Consider the following 19740-nt stretch of genomic DNA (forward strand, 5'->3'; position numbering starts at 1 on the left):
AGAGAAGCTGGATTTCGAGCAACCAAATAGTTGATGAAAGTTGCTTTGATTTAAAAAAAAATCCCAGATAAATGCCAAGAGAGCGATAGCACGAGAGCATGCGCGCCAGGCAGGCCCGGGAGAGGCGGGGTGGGGAGGTCCAGGCACTCGCCACGGCGACCGGCCACCGCGGCCCGTCGGCTAACGGGCGGTCGGGCTGGTAAGGGCTCAGCAATCCGCCGCCGCAGGAAGAGAGGAAAGGCAGCCTGTGCTTTCGAGCCGCAGCAAGAGGCCCCAGCTCCCTGACGCGTCCCCTCTAGCGGCGGGCAGGGGGCAGCGGGCAGCAGGCCGCGAGCTCTGTGCAGGGCAGCCGTGCTCCCTGCCCTGCCACAAAACCCCGTCTGGGGACATGGGGGGGGGTCCTTAAGAGGCTACAGGACTGCATCCATCAAGCGTGTCCGGGGTCCCCGTGGGGACACAGCAGCTGTAGACACGCGCAGACTTCTGAGGTGGCCGGCACCATGGGAACGCAGGCTAAGCGGCTGATAGGATCCCGCCGACAGCTCGGCCGGGCCGGCCGTACAGCGGTGGCGCTGCTGAGAAAGCCCCGTCTCGGGGCCCCAGCTGGAGCAGCCGGGCCTGGGGCACCTGGCCCAGCACCGTAGCAGGGGAGGCAGTGCCCGTTAACGGGGGCGCTCTGAGGCTGTGGGTGCCCCAAAGTATTCATAATCAGAAGTCAAAGAAAAATAAGCGAGGGACTCTCCCATCTGTGGGGACATCTGGAACTCACTGACAGCATGTTCACAGATCCCAACAAACTGTGAAACGCACCGTCTTAAATTGCCATTTGTTCTAGAAACCAATCTTACAGTGAGTATGGGAAGGAGTCTTTTAAAAAGGTATTTAAAAGCTTTGTAAAGAAACCCCGTTACACTTTATAGAGGGATGCACAAAAGTTTTTAAAAAGCCAGCAGAATGAACATGCATTTTCCAGAAGAACCACCCAGAGCTCAGAAAGCCACAGTCTCTGCGAGGACGGTGCGTGTAGCCAAACTATCCAGGTGTGACTCTAAAGAAGGTTCCCCCCCTCCCCCCAAAGTAGGAGATCCACTCTCTGAGTGATTAGCTTCCCCGAGGAGGCTGAGAACTGGAGGCGAAGCGGGGCTGAGGAGCCATGCATACCCACAGAGGCCTGCTCATCCTGCGCACGCCAGGCCGCATGGCAGGGCCTGAGGGGGCAAGGGGGCGTGGGGTCCCGGAACACGGCAGCCACGGTCTCCAGGATCGCGGGTTCTGTCCTGCTCCTAGACCACAGGGCCCACGTGGGCGCAGCAGAGCCCCCCTCGCCGTCGTCAGTGGGGGTTGACCGTAGTTGCTGACTTTGGCACCATCGGGGGGAAAAGGAAGAGAATTGTCACTTATGGATGCTGGGCCCAGAGTCCTGGATCCAGGCCTCGAAGCCAGGTGACCAAATGGTGGGGGCAAGGCTCCCCCGCGAGAGCTGCACGGTGGGGTGTGTTGTGAGAGGCCGCCCCGCAGGAACGGGCGCTGCGCCGAGATGGGGCCTGCACGTGAGTCACCACAACCACATACATGCTCGGAATTTAGGAAGGGGCCAAGCTGTGGGGGGCCCAGAAGCCTCTGAGGCCTGGAGAGCCACTTGGCTTGGGGAGACTCACGGCTTCCTGTTTCCTGAATCACCGCTTTCATCCCCGAGCCCTGGGGCCTTTCCTGAGGCAGATCACGCGACGCCCACTCAGATGGAAGGAGGTCTCTGGGTCAGGAAACACGGAGTCAGGGACACAGCACAGCCTGAGGGCGGGCGGGAGACTCACCAGGCCCTGGGGAAGCGCCAAGTGCCACCCCGTGCCTGGCCCTGGGGGCGCCCCCCTCCTGTGGATGGCTTCTGGAGCCCGTGTGGAGGCGCCCACGGCACTAAGTCATACTGATGACACAGTTCTCGGTGGGCCCTGCTCTCCTCGGGCCCGCGGCCCAGCTGGGCTCCAGCGGTGGCTCCAGGGACCATTCCCCACCCTTAGCAGGCCCTCTCCGTAACAGGGCACGGGGCCCTAGACTCCTGTTCTCTGGACCCTCAGCCGCCCGGGGTGGGGGGCTCTCCACACACTGCCCGGGGTGGGGGGCCGAGGCAGACGGTGCCCAGTCTTGCCAGCAGCAACGCTGAGCATAGGTCAACCTCGGACCTGCCCAGACAAGAGACAGATCTAAGTCCATTCCGGGTCATGACACCCTGCCCTCCTCCGGGCCCCTCACTCTTCCCCAAGCCCCAGCAGCCACCACAGCCACTCAGATCCCACCTGCAGCCATAAACACCCTGAAGCCCAGGCCCAGGAGACTTTCCAGCAGGCCAAGGGCACCAGGCTGGGAGCGGGCCCCATGACACCCCTCAGCCTCCCCTCTCCCTCCTGCCCTGTCTCCACCTGGACACCCCGAAGCCTGGTGGGACCATGGTCTGTCTCCTCCTGCCCTGTGCCCGGCTCACATTTGTTCACCTTTGATCTAACACTGATTTCAAGTTACTAGACCCAATTTATTACAACTACTGTTACTAAAACAAATTCATTCATTCTTGAGAGCAAAAATGCTCAATGAAAATAAACTGGAACTAAGAAAAAAAGTGATCTGATCACTCAGAGCTAAATCTGACTCCTTGATCACATACTTCAAAACAATTTTGAAAGATTTTCTTCAGAAGCAAAACTAAAGTTTAAAGCACACAGTTTAAAGCACAATTTAATACATCTTCAGTGTATTTTTGCATCATTAAATCATACTGTTTAGTAATCCACAGAGATGTAATTTGAAGTAATTCTCCATGGCTGAACATTTAAGTATATTTCCATTTTCTCCTGCCATAAACACCTGTGTGTTTGCACACTCCTCGTCCTGCTGTACAAAACCATAAAGTGGGGCTGGGGACCAACAGGAGCACACACTTCAGAGATGCCGCAACCATGCGGCTACGCTGTCCTCCGGGAGGCTGCGCGGTGTCCTGAGCTGCTGGTGGGGCCCGGCTGGCCGCCCTCCCAAGTCCCCCAGGCAGGGTGCGACAGTTCACTGTTGGTGTGACCACGGGTCCCCAGGGGCGCTGGCCGAGTTGCCACGCGCTTACTAGCTACCCCAGACTGCTCACCATTGACAGCGGCTTTGTAGTTTATTTTTAAAATGCCTCTACCGATGCTAACAGCCTTCTACCATCTAGGCTGTCTCCTGCATTTGTGTGATCAGACCTAGGGCACACAGGGAATCTGTCCACGTGGTTATCCAGTAGATCCATATGCAGGTACGTCATCCATGGAATGGAAAACGGCACAGATTCAGGACAAGTTACATAGAATGCGTACCATACAGACACGAGTGTGTAAACACATGTTTATCAACAGATTCATCTGTTAATGCTCGTACTTGCCTTCCCCACACATCCTGCTTGGCTCTTTAAAGATTTGCATAGGCGAACATTTACTTTGTGCTGTAGACTTGTTTTTTTTTTTTTTTAACTTTTAGAGCAGTCAAGGTTCACAGCACACTGACGAGCAGCGCAGGGTCCCAAGGCTGCTTACTCCAGGCGCCACAACGCGGACATGGCTGTCGATGAGAGACGCGCCCGTCACAGGGAGCATGCGGGCAGCCTCTCCCCGCCCCCCCCCTGCCAGCACCTGCGAGTGTGAGGCCTCCCAGGTTCACCAGGTCCTGTTAGCCACTCACTGCTTCCCAGTGGTGTGTTGTGAGCATTCACACGTTGCCTGGCTCTGTGCACGGCGGGGCAGAGAAGCAGCGCCACCCCGTCAGCGACGAGCACACCCAGCACCCAGTCCACAGTGTCTGACCCTGTTCTCTGTGAGAAGGCACCAGGCCCCTGGGGGAAGAACTGGATGCAGGCTGCAGAGGGGAAACCACAAGATGGGCCTGCAGCTCCCAGAGGGCTCGGAAGTCAGGGGGGCACAACACAGGTGCGGCAGCCAGCCTCAGGGGGCCCCCAGCCACGGCTGGGCAACGTGCAAGGCCAGCCCTCACTGTGCCAGAGCCCGCTCTAGGAGAACTGAGTGAGGAGCCACAGCAACGTAAACAAGTATTTGATAAATAAATAGAGGACAAAGGGACAGCTCTTCCCATTTGGGGAATTCCAACTCATAATGCCAGAAGGAATGAGGGAAACAGAAATCACCACCAGAACATTGCAGTAATGATGGCTGAAGAAAAGCCTCAAATCAGTGCTCAAATCTTTTTTTTTTTAAAGATTTTATTTATTTATTTATGAGAGACAGAGAAAGAGAGAGAGAGAGAAAGAGGGAGAAGCAGGCTCCATGCAGGGAGCCCGACGTGGGACTCGATCCCAGGACCCCAGGATCAGGCCCGGGCTGAAGGCGGCACTAAACCACTGAGCCACTGGGGCTGCCCAAAATCTTTTTTTTTTTTAAAGATTGTATTTATTTATTCATGAGAGATACAAAAAGAAGCACAGACACAGGCAGAAGGAGAAGCAGGCTTCCTGCGGGGAGTCCAACGTGGAACTCGATCCCAAGACCCCAGGGTCACACCCTGAGCCAAAGGCAGACATTCAACTGCTGACCCAGGAGTCCCACAGTGCACAATCTTGAAGGAAAAAACAGGATAACTTTGTAATATCAAAAAATCTCCTTCAATTTTTTAAAAAAGATTTTAATTATTTGAACGAGAGCAAAAGCTCACATGCACACAAGCAGGGGGAGCAGCAGAGGGAGCTGGAGCAGCCGACTCCCCACTGAGCAGAGCACCCAACATGGGGCTTGACCCCGGGGCCCCGGGATCATGACCTCGGTTGAAGCAGATGCATAACTGACTAAGCCACCCAGGTGTCCCTCCCTCAATTTTGAATAAGGACTATGTGGCTTTAATGTAGATCTGCAAATTGTTCGATACCCACCCTGGGAACAGCGTGGGAACATAACCTGATGTGTAAGTAAAGGTGAGGACCAAGGAAGAAGCGGAGGGAGCGCACAAGCTACAGAGGAATCCCAGATGATGACCCGGGCGCACGCCGGGCCCAGTGACCCGACGGGAGGAGACACCTGCAGACGCACCTCACCGGGTGACCCGGGTCAGCATCACCCGTGGAGTCGTGTGGACCCAGGCGCCCGATCTGGTGACAAGGGCACCTCCCCTCTGTGACCGTCTCATCACGAGACTCACGAGACACACCAGACACGTCCGGGGTGAGGGGCGTCATACCAAATACGGGACCAGAACTGCTTCAAACCGTCAGGGTCCTGAGAAGCCACAGAAGTCCTGCAGACCGCCAGGGACCAGGGGGACGCAGGAGACAAGGCGGCTGAGGGCAGTGTGGCCCGGGGGCCCCTGGTGGGAAAGCTGGAGAAACCCAAGCACGGTGCGGCTCAGTCACCAGTCCCGCCACGGCTGCCGTCTCGGTTCTGACCATGGTTACGGGCCACCTGCCAGGATGCAAGGTGAAGGCTGATAAGGACTCTGCAGCGTTTCTCTGAGAAACTACATCAAGATCATCTTTTTAACAGTCACCTCCCTCTGCCTGTGTCTCTGCCTCTCTCTGTCTCTCATGAATAAATAAATAAAATCTTAATAAAATAAAATAAAATAAAAGTCCTGTTGACACCATTTCACCAGGTACAAGCTAGAACCCCTGGTCAGCACCTGGGGGTCAGCACCTGGGGTAGGCCCGAGAAGGGCATACACCTGACCATCGAGGAGAGGACAGGGTCTTGGGGCCTCTGCCTTAGACAGGAGCCGCCTCTCACTGGCAACCTGGGAACAAAGTGTGGCCGTGCTGCTGTTTATCCTGGATCCGCTCTGGCTGAGACTGAGGAGCACCGAGCTCAGATGGGACCTCAGATGTTGCCTCTTGCTCTGGGGTTGGTTTTCCATTTTCTGCTGAGCCTTTGGCTGGGTTCAGTCAATGGACTGTGGACATTTTGCTTAGCACTTCTCCTGTGTCCAGCTTATAGTGCCAAGGAGGGAAAGGTGTTGTTTCCATACCCGAGGCTACTGAAGCCAGTGACATCCCTGGGAAGGGCTGCATGGGCGTCAACACAACCATCTCTCAAGCACCAGAATGCATGCTGCCATTGTGCTAGTGGTCAGAGTTCAGGAGACAGGTCATTGGAAAAAAAAACAAAAACTGATCAGTTTTCTCTGTATAGCACGTCACACACCACACCAAGCACAGGCTCCTGGGCGGCTGGGGGTCTTGAGAAGAGTGACAATATAAGAATGTGTGGCGACCTGAGTATGGACCCACGTGCAGGCTTACTGTGGACCCGGCACGCTGTGATCGAGTGCCCTCCGTCCTACATGCTGTGGTGATGGGGGTGAATGCGTGAAGCCTGGCCCTCATGGGCTGTCTTTTGGGAGGACAGCAGGTAGAGAGATGATAAACCAACATACACATAAAGACCCATGTCAGAGGGTGGGGAGTTGGAGAAAAACAAAGCTGGGCCCAGGGCTGGGAGCACCTGTTGCGCAGATACAAGAGGTAGTCTGTGGATAGGTGCACAGTCCTGGGGGCTGTGTCCCACTGTGGGAGCAGCCAGCATGGAGCCCAGTCAGTGTGGATGAACATGGCACAAAAATTTATCACGATCCTGTCTGAATGTAAATCTCCTAAATGCTCAAAAGGCATTCACTGAGGCTAAAGCCAAATGGAAAACCAACAATGTTCTATCTTGTCAAGGGTATTTACATCTGAGACCCGCCAACCTGCCCATAAGAAGTACAGGGATCCTACTTTATTTTTAAAAATATTTTATATATTCATTCATGAGACACAGAGAGAGAGAGAGAGAGAGGCAGAGACACAGGCTTCAAACCGTCAGGGTCCTGAGGAGAAGCAGGCTCCATGCAGGGAGCCAGACGTGGGAGTCGATCCCAGGACCCCGGGATCACGCCCTGCACAGAAGGCAGGCACTCAACCTCTGAGCCACCCAGGTGCCTCAGGGATCCTACTTTAAAAGAGCCATAAAACTGTAAGAAAAGGATACAAACCATTAAGAAGAGATGTGTTCTATGTACTTAGGAACGATTAACGGTACTGAAACTGCACCGGTATCAGTGTCTCCATTCAATGACTCCACACAGACAAGAGCTGCTATTGTAATAGCAACAAAGCATGGCTTCCTTGCTTAAAATTTCTGTTTTAAAATATCAAAGCATTTACAAAAGAAACTGGCACACAGCTGCTACTCCAGGGCTAACCTAACAATGCCTCTCCCTGTTATTGGCATTGGCAAAGGTCAGGCTCGCCGACGCTGTGTTCCTCTTGCATCCAACAATGGGGCATTGGAGCCAGGAAGCTCCAGGGACACACACCAGATTCTGGAGGTTCCAGGCCAGCCAGTGGCTGCAATGGTGTCTGAGGAGACCAGAGCCCTTCTCCGGCCTCTCAGCTGTTCACTGTGATTCAGTACACATCAGTGTTTACCTGGCAGGGAAACAGCGTGAGGGCAATGGTTCATCTTGCCTCAGGCGACTGCTAGTGCTGGAGAAGTAAAGGGAAGGGTTCATCTCACCAGCTGCTTTTAGCTGTCTTTATATAAATGTGATCAAGACAACGGCTTAAAAATTATCCTCTTAAGAATAATGCTCTAGAATATACATGGGGGAGAAGACAGTAGAGAAGTGGCTGTGTCTCTGAACCTTAACTTCTGGCACAACTGGGACTGCCTCTATGAACCCTAAGGACCTCTAGGATGGGAACAAGGACAAATAAGTCAGTGGTACCCAATCTGGCAAATAATTAACCTGCCCCACACTCTCCAAATCCAGAACCCTATAAAGCACCCACTCCAGGTGATGACAGTTCCTGAACAGAAATCTCTGGGCTGGGGGAAGGGGGGGACACAGGGGAGATGGGACAGGGGATTGATAGATCATCTAATGTGTTTGATTCAGTAAAAACAGTATTGGGAGAAGTCAAGCAGTTGTGTTTTGTTGGTGAATTTGAAATGGAATGGTGATACATGATCAGAGATGAAAAAAAGCAAACCAAAAAAGAAGAGGCAACTATTAACTCCAGGAAAAACAAAGAGTTATTAGAAACTAGTGAGCACAACCCACTGTTGCCTCACCAGCTAACATTTACACAACGTAAAGACTGAACATGAGTTTCATAAATTATATTTGTGACATAGCCATACTGAGACAGTGAGGGAAAGACAATTAGAGATATGGGAGAGTAATTCTTATCATTCATAATAGGAAGGATATAAAGTCTAAAAGTGACATTATGTAGAATAATCTACATAAATGTATTATTCAGAAATACGGAGGTAAATACTAGCAGTGGGAGAAGGAATAAAGGAGTTGCTCTGGAAAGCAGGATGGAGTGAGCAGACGTAAAAGAAGATATTGTTTTTGTCAGAAGCTGTGTAATACAATTTCTTTCTAATCCATACATGTCTAATTTTTTTAAAATAAAAGAACTACCTCCAGGCCTGATGATCTGCTTACAGTGTACTAAACTCAGAAACTGATCAACAAAAGTTCACCTATAAAGCCCTGAGGGCTTTTTTTTTTTAAGATTTTATTTATTTATTCATTAGAGACACACAGAGAGAGAGAGAGAGAGAGGCAGAGACACAGACAGAGGGAGAAGCAGGCTCCATGCAGGGAGCCCGACGTGGGACTCAATCCCGGGTCTCCAGGATCACGCCCTGAGCCGAAGGTGATGTTAAACCGCTGAGCCACCCGGGCTGCCCGGGCTTGGGATTTCTGAAGTTTTTCTCTGAATAGCACTTGGACCAAAGAGGCATCAGCACTGATGATTATAAAACTATATATACGCCATTGTCAGGAAGATCCTGGAATCTCAGATGACATGGTGGGTGGGCCAGGGACACAGAGGGGAGTGGTGACCTGCCTCCATGCTTTCTTTCATTAGCAGCTAAGAAAAGATGGAAAACTAATGAGTTAGGGATCCCTGGGTGGCGCAGCAGTTTAGCGCCTGCCTTTGGCCCAGGGCGTGATCCTGGAGACCCGGGATCGAATCCCACGTCAGGCTCCCGGTGCATGGAGCCTGCTTCTCCCTCTGCCTGTGTCTCTGCCTCTCTCTCTCTCTCTGTGACTATCATAAATAAATAAAAAATTAAAAAAAAAAAAGAAAACTAATGAGTTAAACAATCAACTGATAATCTTAGAAAATAATAAACCCCTTCCTCCCAGAAAGAGGAAACAACATATAAAAAGTACAAATTAATGAGCCAGAACACATTTTTTTTTTAAATCAGATAAAACCAGTTATTTGGAAAAAAAAAATGATGGTTTTGACCACAAGAATACAGGAGGGAACACATGAGCATTCAGCATTGCCCATGAGTTAAGCTAGAACTACAGCTGGCAGTGGGGGTGGAAAGGCCACTCCTAAGAGCATGCAGCCATGATGGCAACAGCAGGAGGGTGGAAGGGAGAGCGGGTGGCAGTCAGACAGACCCTGGCCACGGAGACTTGGTACAAGTCTCCAGAAGACAGCGTGGTAACAAAACCATGTTTTCCAACCCCTAGGGCACTGGTAGTCAGACAACCATGATGTTGCTGTGACTAACGTGGACTGATAAGAAATGCTATCTATGTTAATTCCCAAGCACATTCTTTGCCACATTTAATCTGTCATGACTTTCCTATTCTAAAGTCGTATTAGGTTGGGATACAAATCATTTTTCACATTTATGTTTCAAATTAATGGAAATAAATCCAAAAGCCAAAAGGAGCAAATGTTAGTCAAACATCTATATCTATACAATTTTAAAAAGGGAACTTAGAAGCATTTCAGACAAAAGTACCCAAAGGGATTCAGAACTAGAAATATGAATTAAAGCAACAAAATGCTTCTTCACTATCCTAGAATTCTGCATATTAAAGAGATAAGTTTTAGAAATAGAAATGGTTACCTAATGTGATGGGAGAAATTGAGAATAAACAAAATGTTAATGATTGTAAGAAAAAAAGATCTTTATTTTTTTAAGATTTTACTTATTTATTCATGAGAGAGACCTAGAGAGGGGCAGAGACACAGGCAGAGGGAGAGGCAGGCTCCTTGTGGGGAGCCAGATGTAGAACTCGATCCCGGGACCTCAGGATCATGCCCTGAACCAAAGGCAGATGCTCAAGCCCTGAGCCACCCAGATGCCCCCAAAAAAGATTTTCTTGTAAGTCCAACCAAGGAATTTTCACCCGATAGTCCTGAGTGAAAACAGAATGGTAGATATGCATATAGTGCGGCCCCATTTTGGTGTATGGTGATCTTAACCTGAGTGTGTGTGCGTGTGTTGCACACAGATCTGAGGAGGCATGAGGGTGAGAGAGGGTATAAGCTAGGGGTTAACATGGGAGGGAGAAGCAACTGTTAGATGAAAAAGACTGAAAAACAAGCAGCATGTACCGTGTGCACACACACGAGGAAGGAGAACCCAGCACCATGAGAGACTCATGCCAGCTGCTGCTTGTGGGGAGGGTGCCTTTGGTGGCCCCCGGGCCCCAGCCTCCCACTGATGGCTCCTGTGCTGGTGTTCCCAGTGAGCATGGAAGGGAACTATGGTGTGCAGACAGAGAGGGCGAGGCAAAGACAGGACAGCAGGGGGGAAACGAGGCAAGGATAGCCCCCCCAGGGACACCTGCGGGGCTCAGTCCGTGAAGCATCTGCCTTCTGCTCAGGTCACGATCCCGGGGTCCTGGGACTGAGTCCCGCCTCAGGCACCCTGCTCAGCGAGGAGTCTGCTTCTCCCTCTCCCTCTGTCTGCTGCTTCCCCCTGTTCATGCTGTCAAAGATAAAATCTTAAAAAAATTTTCATTTCCCCACAGATCAGGACCAGCCCCAAGACCCCGGCTGAGAAAGCATCAGAAATTCTGGAGAGCCCAGGACAGGGCAAAGACAACAGGCCAGAGGCTGACGGCAGTCAGGCTCTGGGCCCCTGTCAGGCTGTCACAGCCAACAATAGCTCCTCCCAGTGAACCTGGGACAGAAGCCTTTCAAGATGGTTTTTTTCACTTTGGAAATGAGCATCTCTGCTAGTGGAGATGGTTCACAGCCCACACACGTCACATGGCAGCTCTGGAAATCACTGGATGCAGGCGTCTCCGTCCTTCCTAAGGACACGAGCAGACAAGGGACCACACCTAACAGTGCCAAGTGGCCACGGTCATTCCCAGGCAGCAGGGAGGAAGGGTGCCGGCTGACACCTGCAGGGGCCCACGCTAGGAGAGTGGCTGCAGAAAGCCCGAGCACCCAGGAAACAACAGCAGGAAAGACTCCCTTGAAAGGGTGAGGAGCCGGGCAAGCTCACAGGACAGGGCAGGCGAGGCTGCCTCTGATTATGGGAATAATTTGATTAAAAGAAACTGCCTTCTTGGACATGGGGGATGGAAGGGAATGAGACGAACCATAAATTAAAGTAGAGGATATGAGAACCAGGCAAAGCGCAGCGCTGCGGCCACAAGGGTCTGGAAACGGTTTGGGGGGGCCTGCTGTAGCCGAGTCTGCCTGGAACTCTGTGGCTGCCTAATCGCTTCCTGTAGGCAGGCTCCGCTCCAGCACTAATAGGTTTTAATAAAAACTTCCAATTGGACCAGTAAACCCCTCATTAAGCTGTTTTTAAAGCATGAATTTAAGAGCAGCAGGGGTAAGGGGTCACAGGCAGCACTTAATTCACAACGGCTGGCAGGAGGTGCTGCTGGGACGGACACGGGGGTTCAAGAGTCCAGGCCACATTAGCATGGATGCCAGCACTGGACCTGCCTGGAAATCAACTTAATAAGGAACCAGGAAAAGCATCCCGCCGGAAAGGAGAAGGGTGCCGAAAGGCCAAAGGGCCACTTCTCCCAGCACAGACACACTTGCTCAGATGAGGCCCACCTGCACCTCCACTGCCCCCAGACACCATTGCGCGGGACCAGCACCTGCCACCCATCCCCACAGCTCACACACAGACCTGCTGCATTCCCCCCTTTGGATCCTCCCTGAGACCGAGGTCGCCCCAGTCTCCTCCAGGGTCCTGCTCCCTGATTCAGCAATTTGCAGCTAGGCCTGACACCTGCCGGCCCGAGGACAGTTGACACTCAGTGGTGAGCACGTCAGGATAACTCCGTAGTCCGCTGAGCTGCTTACTGAAACCAATGGTTCCTAAAGCATCCAGCTCTCAGCCGACAGGCCCGCAGAGAAAACGGAGTGCTCCTTTCCTACAATGGAACGTCCCCAGGCGTGCAGCCCCCCGGAGTCCTTCCCTCACACTGTCACACCCCAGGGGGCAGGCAGGGGCACCCAGGCTCCTTGTCCAACCAGGGAGGACGGGTGCTGAGCTGCCTGCCACATCCAAGCACCGTGTGGGACATCGACCCATGAGCTGTGTTCAAGACAAAGCAGACCGGGCCCCGGAGCTACCTCCAGCCCCGACGCTCGTCTGAGGGTACACGTGGGGAGCGAGCCTTAGATCAGTCCTTTACCTGCAGCTCCCTGCCCTCAGCTGGCCTGCTGGGCCTTGACCCCTCGACAAAGGACCTGCTAAACCACGATGGCACCAAAACCAAACCAAACCCATCCCACGCAGCAGCAGGAAGAGAGACGAGAACCTATGGAAAGAAAACTCCTGTGTGTAAACCAAGCACACGCTCATGTAGCCTGCTGCGCTCCTCTGAACGGCCAAGTTTCCAAAGCTCCCGATGGGGGATCAGCGCGGGGGAGGTGGAGGCCCGGGACCCACCTGGGAGACCACCTGAGGCCACCACCTGCACACAATGAGGTCCCTCGTGCTAAAGTCACAGTTGAAGTTACATGATCCTTTTCAGGACCAGAAATCCTCCAGAAGCCTCAGGAGCCTCAAACGACAGAAGAGGCCTCAGCAAAACACCCATCTTCCTCGCATGTGTCTGTCTGGGGACAAGGACCCCGCGAGGGCTCAGCTCCTGGTCGCAGGCCCCATGCCCACTGTGGCCACCAGCCAGCCCCACCTGGAGCTCTGGGCCACCCTAGGCCCGGGGGTCCTGTCTCAGCAGAGACATCTGGGGTTCATGTGCAGGACTCAGCTCCAAGAAAGGTCTGGAACATGGGGACCTTCCTGGGTCCTCCTTCACCCAACACGAGGCCCGTCAGGGCTCCAGCAATGCCGGGACGCCGTGGGCTAAGAGCAGCCCCTTCTGGGCAAAAAAGACCAGAAGCACCAGCTGGTCTGGGCCTACTGGTTCCTACGCTGCTTTCAGGGGAGAGTGAAGTCTGAGTGCCCGTGCCCCCGCCCCCGCCCCGAGCTCATGAGGACCAAAGAGCGCACAGTCTGCAGGGAGCAGGAACTGTACTTGGCGGAGACTTGAATTAGTCACGTTTAAGCCCATCTTTGAAGTAGAAGTCACCGAACCAATGGCCTTCCAAGCACGGCCAGGGTGGAGGCTTCAGCGGAGATGCAGGCAGCAAAGCAACTGCAAACATGCAGTGTGTCCGCGTCCTGGAGCAAACGGCCCCACTCCCAGAGCCGCCACCCTCCCCGCTGGCTGCAAACGGGCGCCCTGGGGCCAGGGCCGTTGGACAGTGGCAGGGCCACCCACACTGTAGGGGGGCCCCGTATGACAGTGGAAAACATTCCAGAAACTTAGATACCCTGAGACACATGTGGTCATTCTGAAGGGAAGGCGCCTCGCAAGCCCCTCCCCAAAATGCAGGGAATTTACTTGACCCACAAGTCCTTCCAGGGTCCGAGGCGCCACCTGCTTGAGTCCCCAGAAGAAAACAGACGTACCCACTGGAGTCCTAGCCGGGGAACTCACAGAAGCTCCACAGTAGTGGAAGCAGGCTGTGACATGCGGGCCCAACGTGGCTGCGAATGCCTGCCAGGGCGCAGGTGTGGCTAAGGAGCCACGGGGTGTCACCTGACCCTAATTCACCCACTCCTGCCAAGGCTGCCGCGTGCAGCGCAGAGGGAATGGCACCGCCAGCTGGGGTTCGCCCTCTCGGGGAGCCGCCCCGCGGCCACGCTCGGAGGGAGTCCACGGAGCGGCCTCATCCTCATCCAAGTCCCCTGGGCAAAAGAGAGACGCAATAAACTTAAGGAAAACGCACACAGAGGAGCGTGCGCGATCGGGCCCGGACGGCTCGCTTGGGGCCAGAACTGGGCTCCGTGGGCGGCCCCGGGAGAGGCCGAGGGGAAAGCGCCCCAAGGTCTCAGCCCTTCCTGGTGGCCCTGGCAGCTGGCTCACATCCTGTGACATCAGCGAGGGAGCATCTGGAGCTGCGTGGTGGCCAAAGGCAGGGAGGGCCTGTACTCGCAGTGGCCCCTGGACCCGGGCTGGCCGTGCTGCATGGGAAGGGCCTGGCAGTGGCCGCACTTCCATGGAGTCCCTGGCTCCCGGCTGAGGCTCGTGAGCGCCAGGTGCCACCCATGGGCTCACAGATGGTAGGCAGGTACGTGTGACCTTGGAGCAAAGCCGGGGTCTCCTGATGGCAAGTCACCCGCTGTGGATGCCACCCTGGCCTCACGGCCGCCCCCAAGGCTTACGTGCTGACTGCGGGGACCCCGGGGGCCGGGGCTCTGGTTCCAGCCTCGTGCACCACTTCCCTGCCGGGCTCTCCCACATGCCGGAGCTTCTGCAGGTTCCTTGGTCGTAACAGTTGGAAAAACCCGATACTGTTACAATTTCCAATCCACCTAATAGATTTTCACAAGAAAGGGAGCAACAAGGCCGGTTTCTCGGAGGAGGAGCCTGAGGTACCTGGGCCCCAGTGGGGGGGGGGTGCGCTCCCACACAGTCGGCCGGGCCTCTCCTTGTCCCGCTGGCGGCCGCCCACGCTGCACGCTGGCGAGGGGACGACACAAGTTCGGAGGGAATTCCATTGCTTGCTTCTTGCTCCAAACAACAGTGCGATCCTGAGCAGAAAGGCCACGCGAGGACACCACTGACTGAGGGGCCCCCCGGGGCCAGCGCTAGGGACTGGTGGGGGGCACAGGCCCACAACACGGGGGTAGCTCCGCATTCGTCGGCACGCTCCCTCCTGCCGTGTCAGCTCCCTCCTCAGATCCTTCGCCGCCGTCCCTTTCCCTGCCGCTGGCTCGGGCCCTCTGGCCCCCGAGGGGAGAGCCTCCCGCACGTCCCTTCTCTGCGCGTCGACCCAGCAGCCCTCCCTCCGCTCTGACGCCGAGGGCCGAGCCCACCGGTGTCCTTCCCACTGGCGCCTGCACCTGTGGGGAACTTTCTCTTCCCGCCGGTTTTCACCCGGTGGACGTGTGTGCGGGAGGGCGTGGGGCGGCCTCTGAACTCCTCCATCTGCAGCACGTGCCGTTCATTCAACTTGTAAAGTTCGCGGCTTTTATTCCTTCACACGTTCTCCTGCCGCCCGTCCGTCTCTTCCAGCCTCAGGCGCTCTGCGCTCCATCCCCCAGCCCGTGGCACACGGGGACCGCCGCAGCCCAGCGTGGCCCACCTGTGCCCGCGGGCCCGGCCCTTAGGGCCATCACTACCGCTCCAACACGGGGGGCACCCCTGCTGACCGTGGCTCCGCTTAAAAACCCACCGTCGGCGGGCACACCTGTGCTTATCCAGAAGTGTTTACATCAAACATGTAGGGAAACAGCAGCCCCTAAAGGGAACGTGACGACACAGAACTGAGCGTTTTGGGGGAGGCTGGCACTGGGGCTGCGCGGCCAGAGCAGGCTGCCCTCGGTGCCTGCGGTGCCCTCTGACTGCAGCCGCCCTCCCCGCACACCCTGCCTGCTCGCAGGCCTCCGGGGCCGCACAGGGCCCAGCTTCACCTGCAGCTGGGGGAGGGGGGTTCCTAGCCCTCCCGTCGAGCCCCCGCCCCACTCAGCGACACCCCAAGCTGTGTGGAAGCACGACTGGGACCGCGTCCAGGACACGGCCTCAGCCACAACCTGTTCCCAGGGCCTCGGGGCCCGCAAAGTTGACATCCCTTCCTGAGCAGCTCTGGGCCCAGGGGACGGGGTCTGTGGGCATCCCGCCCCCACAGGGGCCACCGGGGAGACCTCCACGGCCTCCTGCCCTGCCCCAGGCCTCGCTTGGCCCAGGGAGGCTGGCGGACAGGAGCCCTGAGCTACAGAGCTGCTGACCCGGGCGGTGGGGGGCTTTCCTTGCCCCCGTGCCCACCCTGGACAGTCACGGCCCCTCCCGAGCCATACCCTGCTCGCCAGCCGTCCTCACGTTACCCTGCACTTGCTCCGTTGGCCAGGAGACACGGCTCTCAGGGAGTGGAGGCCTCACACGACGACGTGCCACGCTGGCTGGTGGCTGGGGTGTAGCTGGGGTGCTGCCGGGTGTCCCACGTGCCCTCAACAGTGGGCGGTCCCTTCTCTGTCCTGCTGCTGTGCCCTCCTGCGTCCCCTCTGCCACGTGTCCCGGGTCTGAGCATCCTCCCAATGCAGGCCTCCAGATGCGAGGACACGCATCTGTTGCCGGTGTAAACACAGCTGCTGGCCCTGACTGTGGCTGCCACAGGGACGTCTCCATCCCCCTTCCAGCCCTGGGCCGTGCGTCCACGCAAGGACGGCTGATCCAGTGTTCTCTCCTGGGGTCCCACCCGTCTGTCCCCAAATCGGTGTTCGGTCCCTTAGGCTGCCATCCCCACTCACCTGGTATTTCAGTTCACGGCTTCCCGTGACCCCTCAGCTTGGCTCCGAGCCCCACTCTGCCCTGCAGATGCATGTTTTCAGGACGGCACTTTGCCATGCTTGGCGGCACCTCTGCGGCCTTCTAGTGGCTGCTCAAGGATTGCGGGGCACACCCTCCCTTAGCTCTCCTTCACGCTGTGCAGCTTTGCGGGGGGTAAGGGGGACCACGCGGCAGTGAAGCGTCAGACTCCCGGTTTTAGCTCGGGCCATGACCTCAGGGCCATGACCTTGAGTCCCCGTCCGGCTCTGCTCAGCGCGGAGTCTGCTAAGTTTCTCTCTCCCTCTGCTCCTCCCCGCCTTGTGCACACATGTACTTTCTCTCTCTCAATCTCTCAAATGAAAAAATAAAAAATAAAGCAGAGGAGCATCTAGGTGGCACAGTTGGTTGAGCATCCAGCTCTTGATTTAGGCTCAGGTTTTTGTGTCAGGGTCCTGGGGTCGAGCCCCATGTCAGGCTCTGTGCTCAGATGGAGTCGGCCTCAGGATTCTCTCTCCCTCTCTTGCACACATGTGCTCGCTCACTCACTCTCATACAAATAAAAAATATATTTTAAAAAGTTGTGCAGCATCACATAATGCATGGAACCCAGGACCACGTGGGTCCACCCACCGAGCTCTGGCACATGCATCCGTGAATCTCAGATGGCAAGTGACTTATTTTGCTTTAAATAGTCCGCTGTGCTGTAGAGGAGTGAGAGGAGGAGGGCAGGCTTCCACGGTGGCCTGCAGACGCCTGCTCTCTAGGGCCTTCCCTCCGTCCCTCCCGTCTCCCACAGCAGCCTAGAGCCCTGCAGTGGACACCAGGCTCTCTCATGGCCCTGGGTCTGAAGCCTCTGTCCCAACACGGGTCCCAGTCCCCAGCTCCCATCTCGGCACATAGCCGCGCTCCCGCTGGCCCAAGCACCTAGAACGTCCGGCTGCTCCCTACCACTGGGCCCCCAGCAGCACGTGGAGGACCTGAGGGGCGCAGCGTCTTCCCGGCCATGCTACATGGGGTTCCCCGGCCTCCTTGGGTCTGATGTCCGTGTCTTGTGCCAAATCTGGAAACTTCAGCCACCTGTGCCCTCCACCCCCGGCTCCACACACATGCCACCAACCCCTGAGCTCTCCACAGGGCACCGGAGGTCTGTGTGGCCTCGAAGACCCCCTCCACCGGCTGCTGTCACTCCCACCCTGCCAGCCAGCCTGTCCAAGAGTCATTTCAAATATTGTATTCTCCACTTGGTTCTTTTCTCATCAAGTCATTTTGTCCCGAGAACTCTTGTTGTCATTCATCGGGGCCTTGGTGCCTCACGACAGCTGCGCTAACCCTGAGGCTGGCCTCTGTCAACCATCATTTTCCTCTGGGACGGGCCTGCCATCCGGGTCCATCCTCCTCCTGTGGTTGGGGACTGTACCTGGGCATCAAGGATGTTGAAGTGGGCACGTGGGTCGCTCGCGAGGAGCGAGCAGACGTCTCTGTGGTAACAGCACATACGGCGGCTAGCCCCTGTCATCTGCTCAGCCTCGCGAGCAGCCTGGTGCCTCCTGCCCACTCGTCCCTGGACAGACGCTACTCCCCATGCTCTCTCCGGGAGCACCGTTCCCCAAGAGCATGGGCTGGGGGAACTTCAAGTCCTCCCCTGACCAAACCAAGCAGAAACCTATCTCTGGGGCATCCCGCCAGTGTTAGCTCTAGGGGGACCCCTCCCCTGCCCTGGGGCGTCCCCGGGCACGGGTCCCCTGTGATCTCGGCACGGCCTAGAGTGGGGAAGGGCTGGCCTGCAAGGAACGGGGTTGGTCCGCAACAACACTGCGGTCACTGCCGTGGGACTATCCGTCCCAGCGTGTGGAGACGGCCGACACAGCACCTGCACATCACCAGTCCTGTCTGCACCGGCCCGTCGCTCCGGGCAAGGAAGCAGGCGTGGGCCAGGGTCCCAGGGTAAACAACAGACATCGGGCAACACGGCGACACCTGCCAAGCTGACGGCCACTCAGGCAGGGAGATAAGCAGAGAAACCGCACAAATACATACCCACGTATAACGCTAAACTCCTCGGAGTAGGTTCTGATTTTCACTTACCAAATGAATACCTAAAAAACAAAAGGAGAAAAATGAATTAAGGTTTTGCCGTGCAGGGGCGCCTTAAGCGTCTGCCTTAAGCTCAGGTCATCATCCCGGGGTCCTGGGATCGGGCCCCACATTGGGCTCCTGGCTCAGCGGGGAGCCTGCTGCTCCACCTGCCTCTGCCCCTCCCCCTGCTTGCTCACACACACTCGCCCTTTCTCTCAAAACCTTAAAAAAAATTTTTTTCCCTTACTTTGTCAAAAAAACAAGATTAAAGCATCATGCTACCAACTATGTAAAGCCCCCCTCAGTGAACCCAGGACGTTACATGTGGCGGGAGAAGGTGGGGGTGGGGAGACCTGCGGTCAGGAACTCTGCGTGGGGCCCACCCACCGCCCAGGGCCCAGGAGCCTTTGCCGCCAGGCTGCGTCCCACACAGGGCTCTAAGGCCATGCCCACAACAGGCCAATCAAGAAATCTTTTAGGAAAAAACAAATGTAACCATGGATATCTGGCAGTAAATAAATTCTGTAAACACCATGAAAATGTCATGCTCTAGAATATGAGTTTCAAGGGTGTCCAGTACGCCGGGCACAGATTCCCACAATGGGGACCCTAAATGAAAGGCATCTGGTGTCCATGCCAGGGGCTGCAGAAGGGCTGTCCTCACGGGGGGAGCACGACGTGAGCACGGGGTCCTCAGCAACACGCAGGTGCTGGTGCGCAAGGCCACTGCTCCCACAGAACAGAAAGGGCCGCACCTGCTCCCTGAACCTCATGGAAGCGAAGCAGGAGTCGTGGCTGCGCGTCAGCTCCATCTTCAGTGACTCAGTGGCCACAACGTCTGGGCTCTGGGCCCCGTGGAGGCAGAGCGGTGGGTGGCGGGGCTGTGGGACCTTGTAGAGACAGAACGAGGTCGTCCCCGTCACCGTCAGGAGGGAGCAGCCATGCGGTGTGCCCCGCGGCACGGACCCGGCCCTGTGCCCCCCGTGCCCCCCGCGCCCCCGCAGCCCGCTGGCATCTGCTCTTGGCGCTCTTTGAAGTGCAGGCTCTGTCCTCTCTCTCAGAGGGACGCAGCGAAGGCGGCTT

At 55.9% G+C, this 19740-nt stretch overlaps 1 protein-coding gene across 1 annotated transcript in view; it reads right to left on the reverse strand.

Annotated features, from left to right (window-relative positions):
• Nucleotides 1–19740, reverse strand: part of LMF1 (lipase maturation factor 1) — a 79219-nt gene that overhangs the window by 39559 nt on the left and 19920 nt on the right. Inside the window, 1 exon segment of the mRNA XM_077906025.1 lies at nt 18667–18677. Within this exon segment, the coding sequence (XP_077762151.1) occupies nt 18667–18677 (11 nt within the window).

Source organism: Canis aureus, chromosome 8 (assembly GCF_053574225.1).
Source record: "Canis aureus isolate CA01 chromosome 8, VMU_Caureus_v.1.0, whole genome shotgun sequence".
NCBI classification, from domain to species: Eukaryota; Metazoa; Chordata; class Mammalia; order Carnivora; family Canidae; genus Canis; species Canis aureus.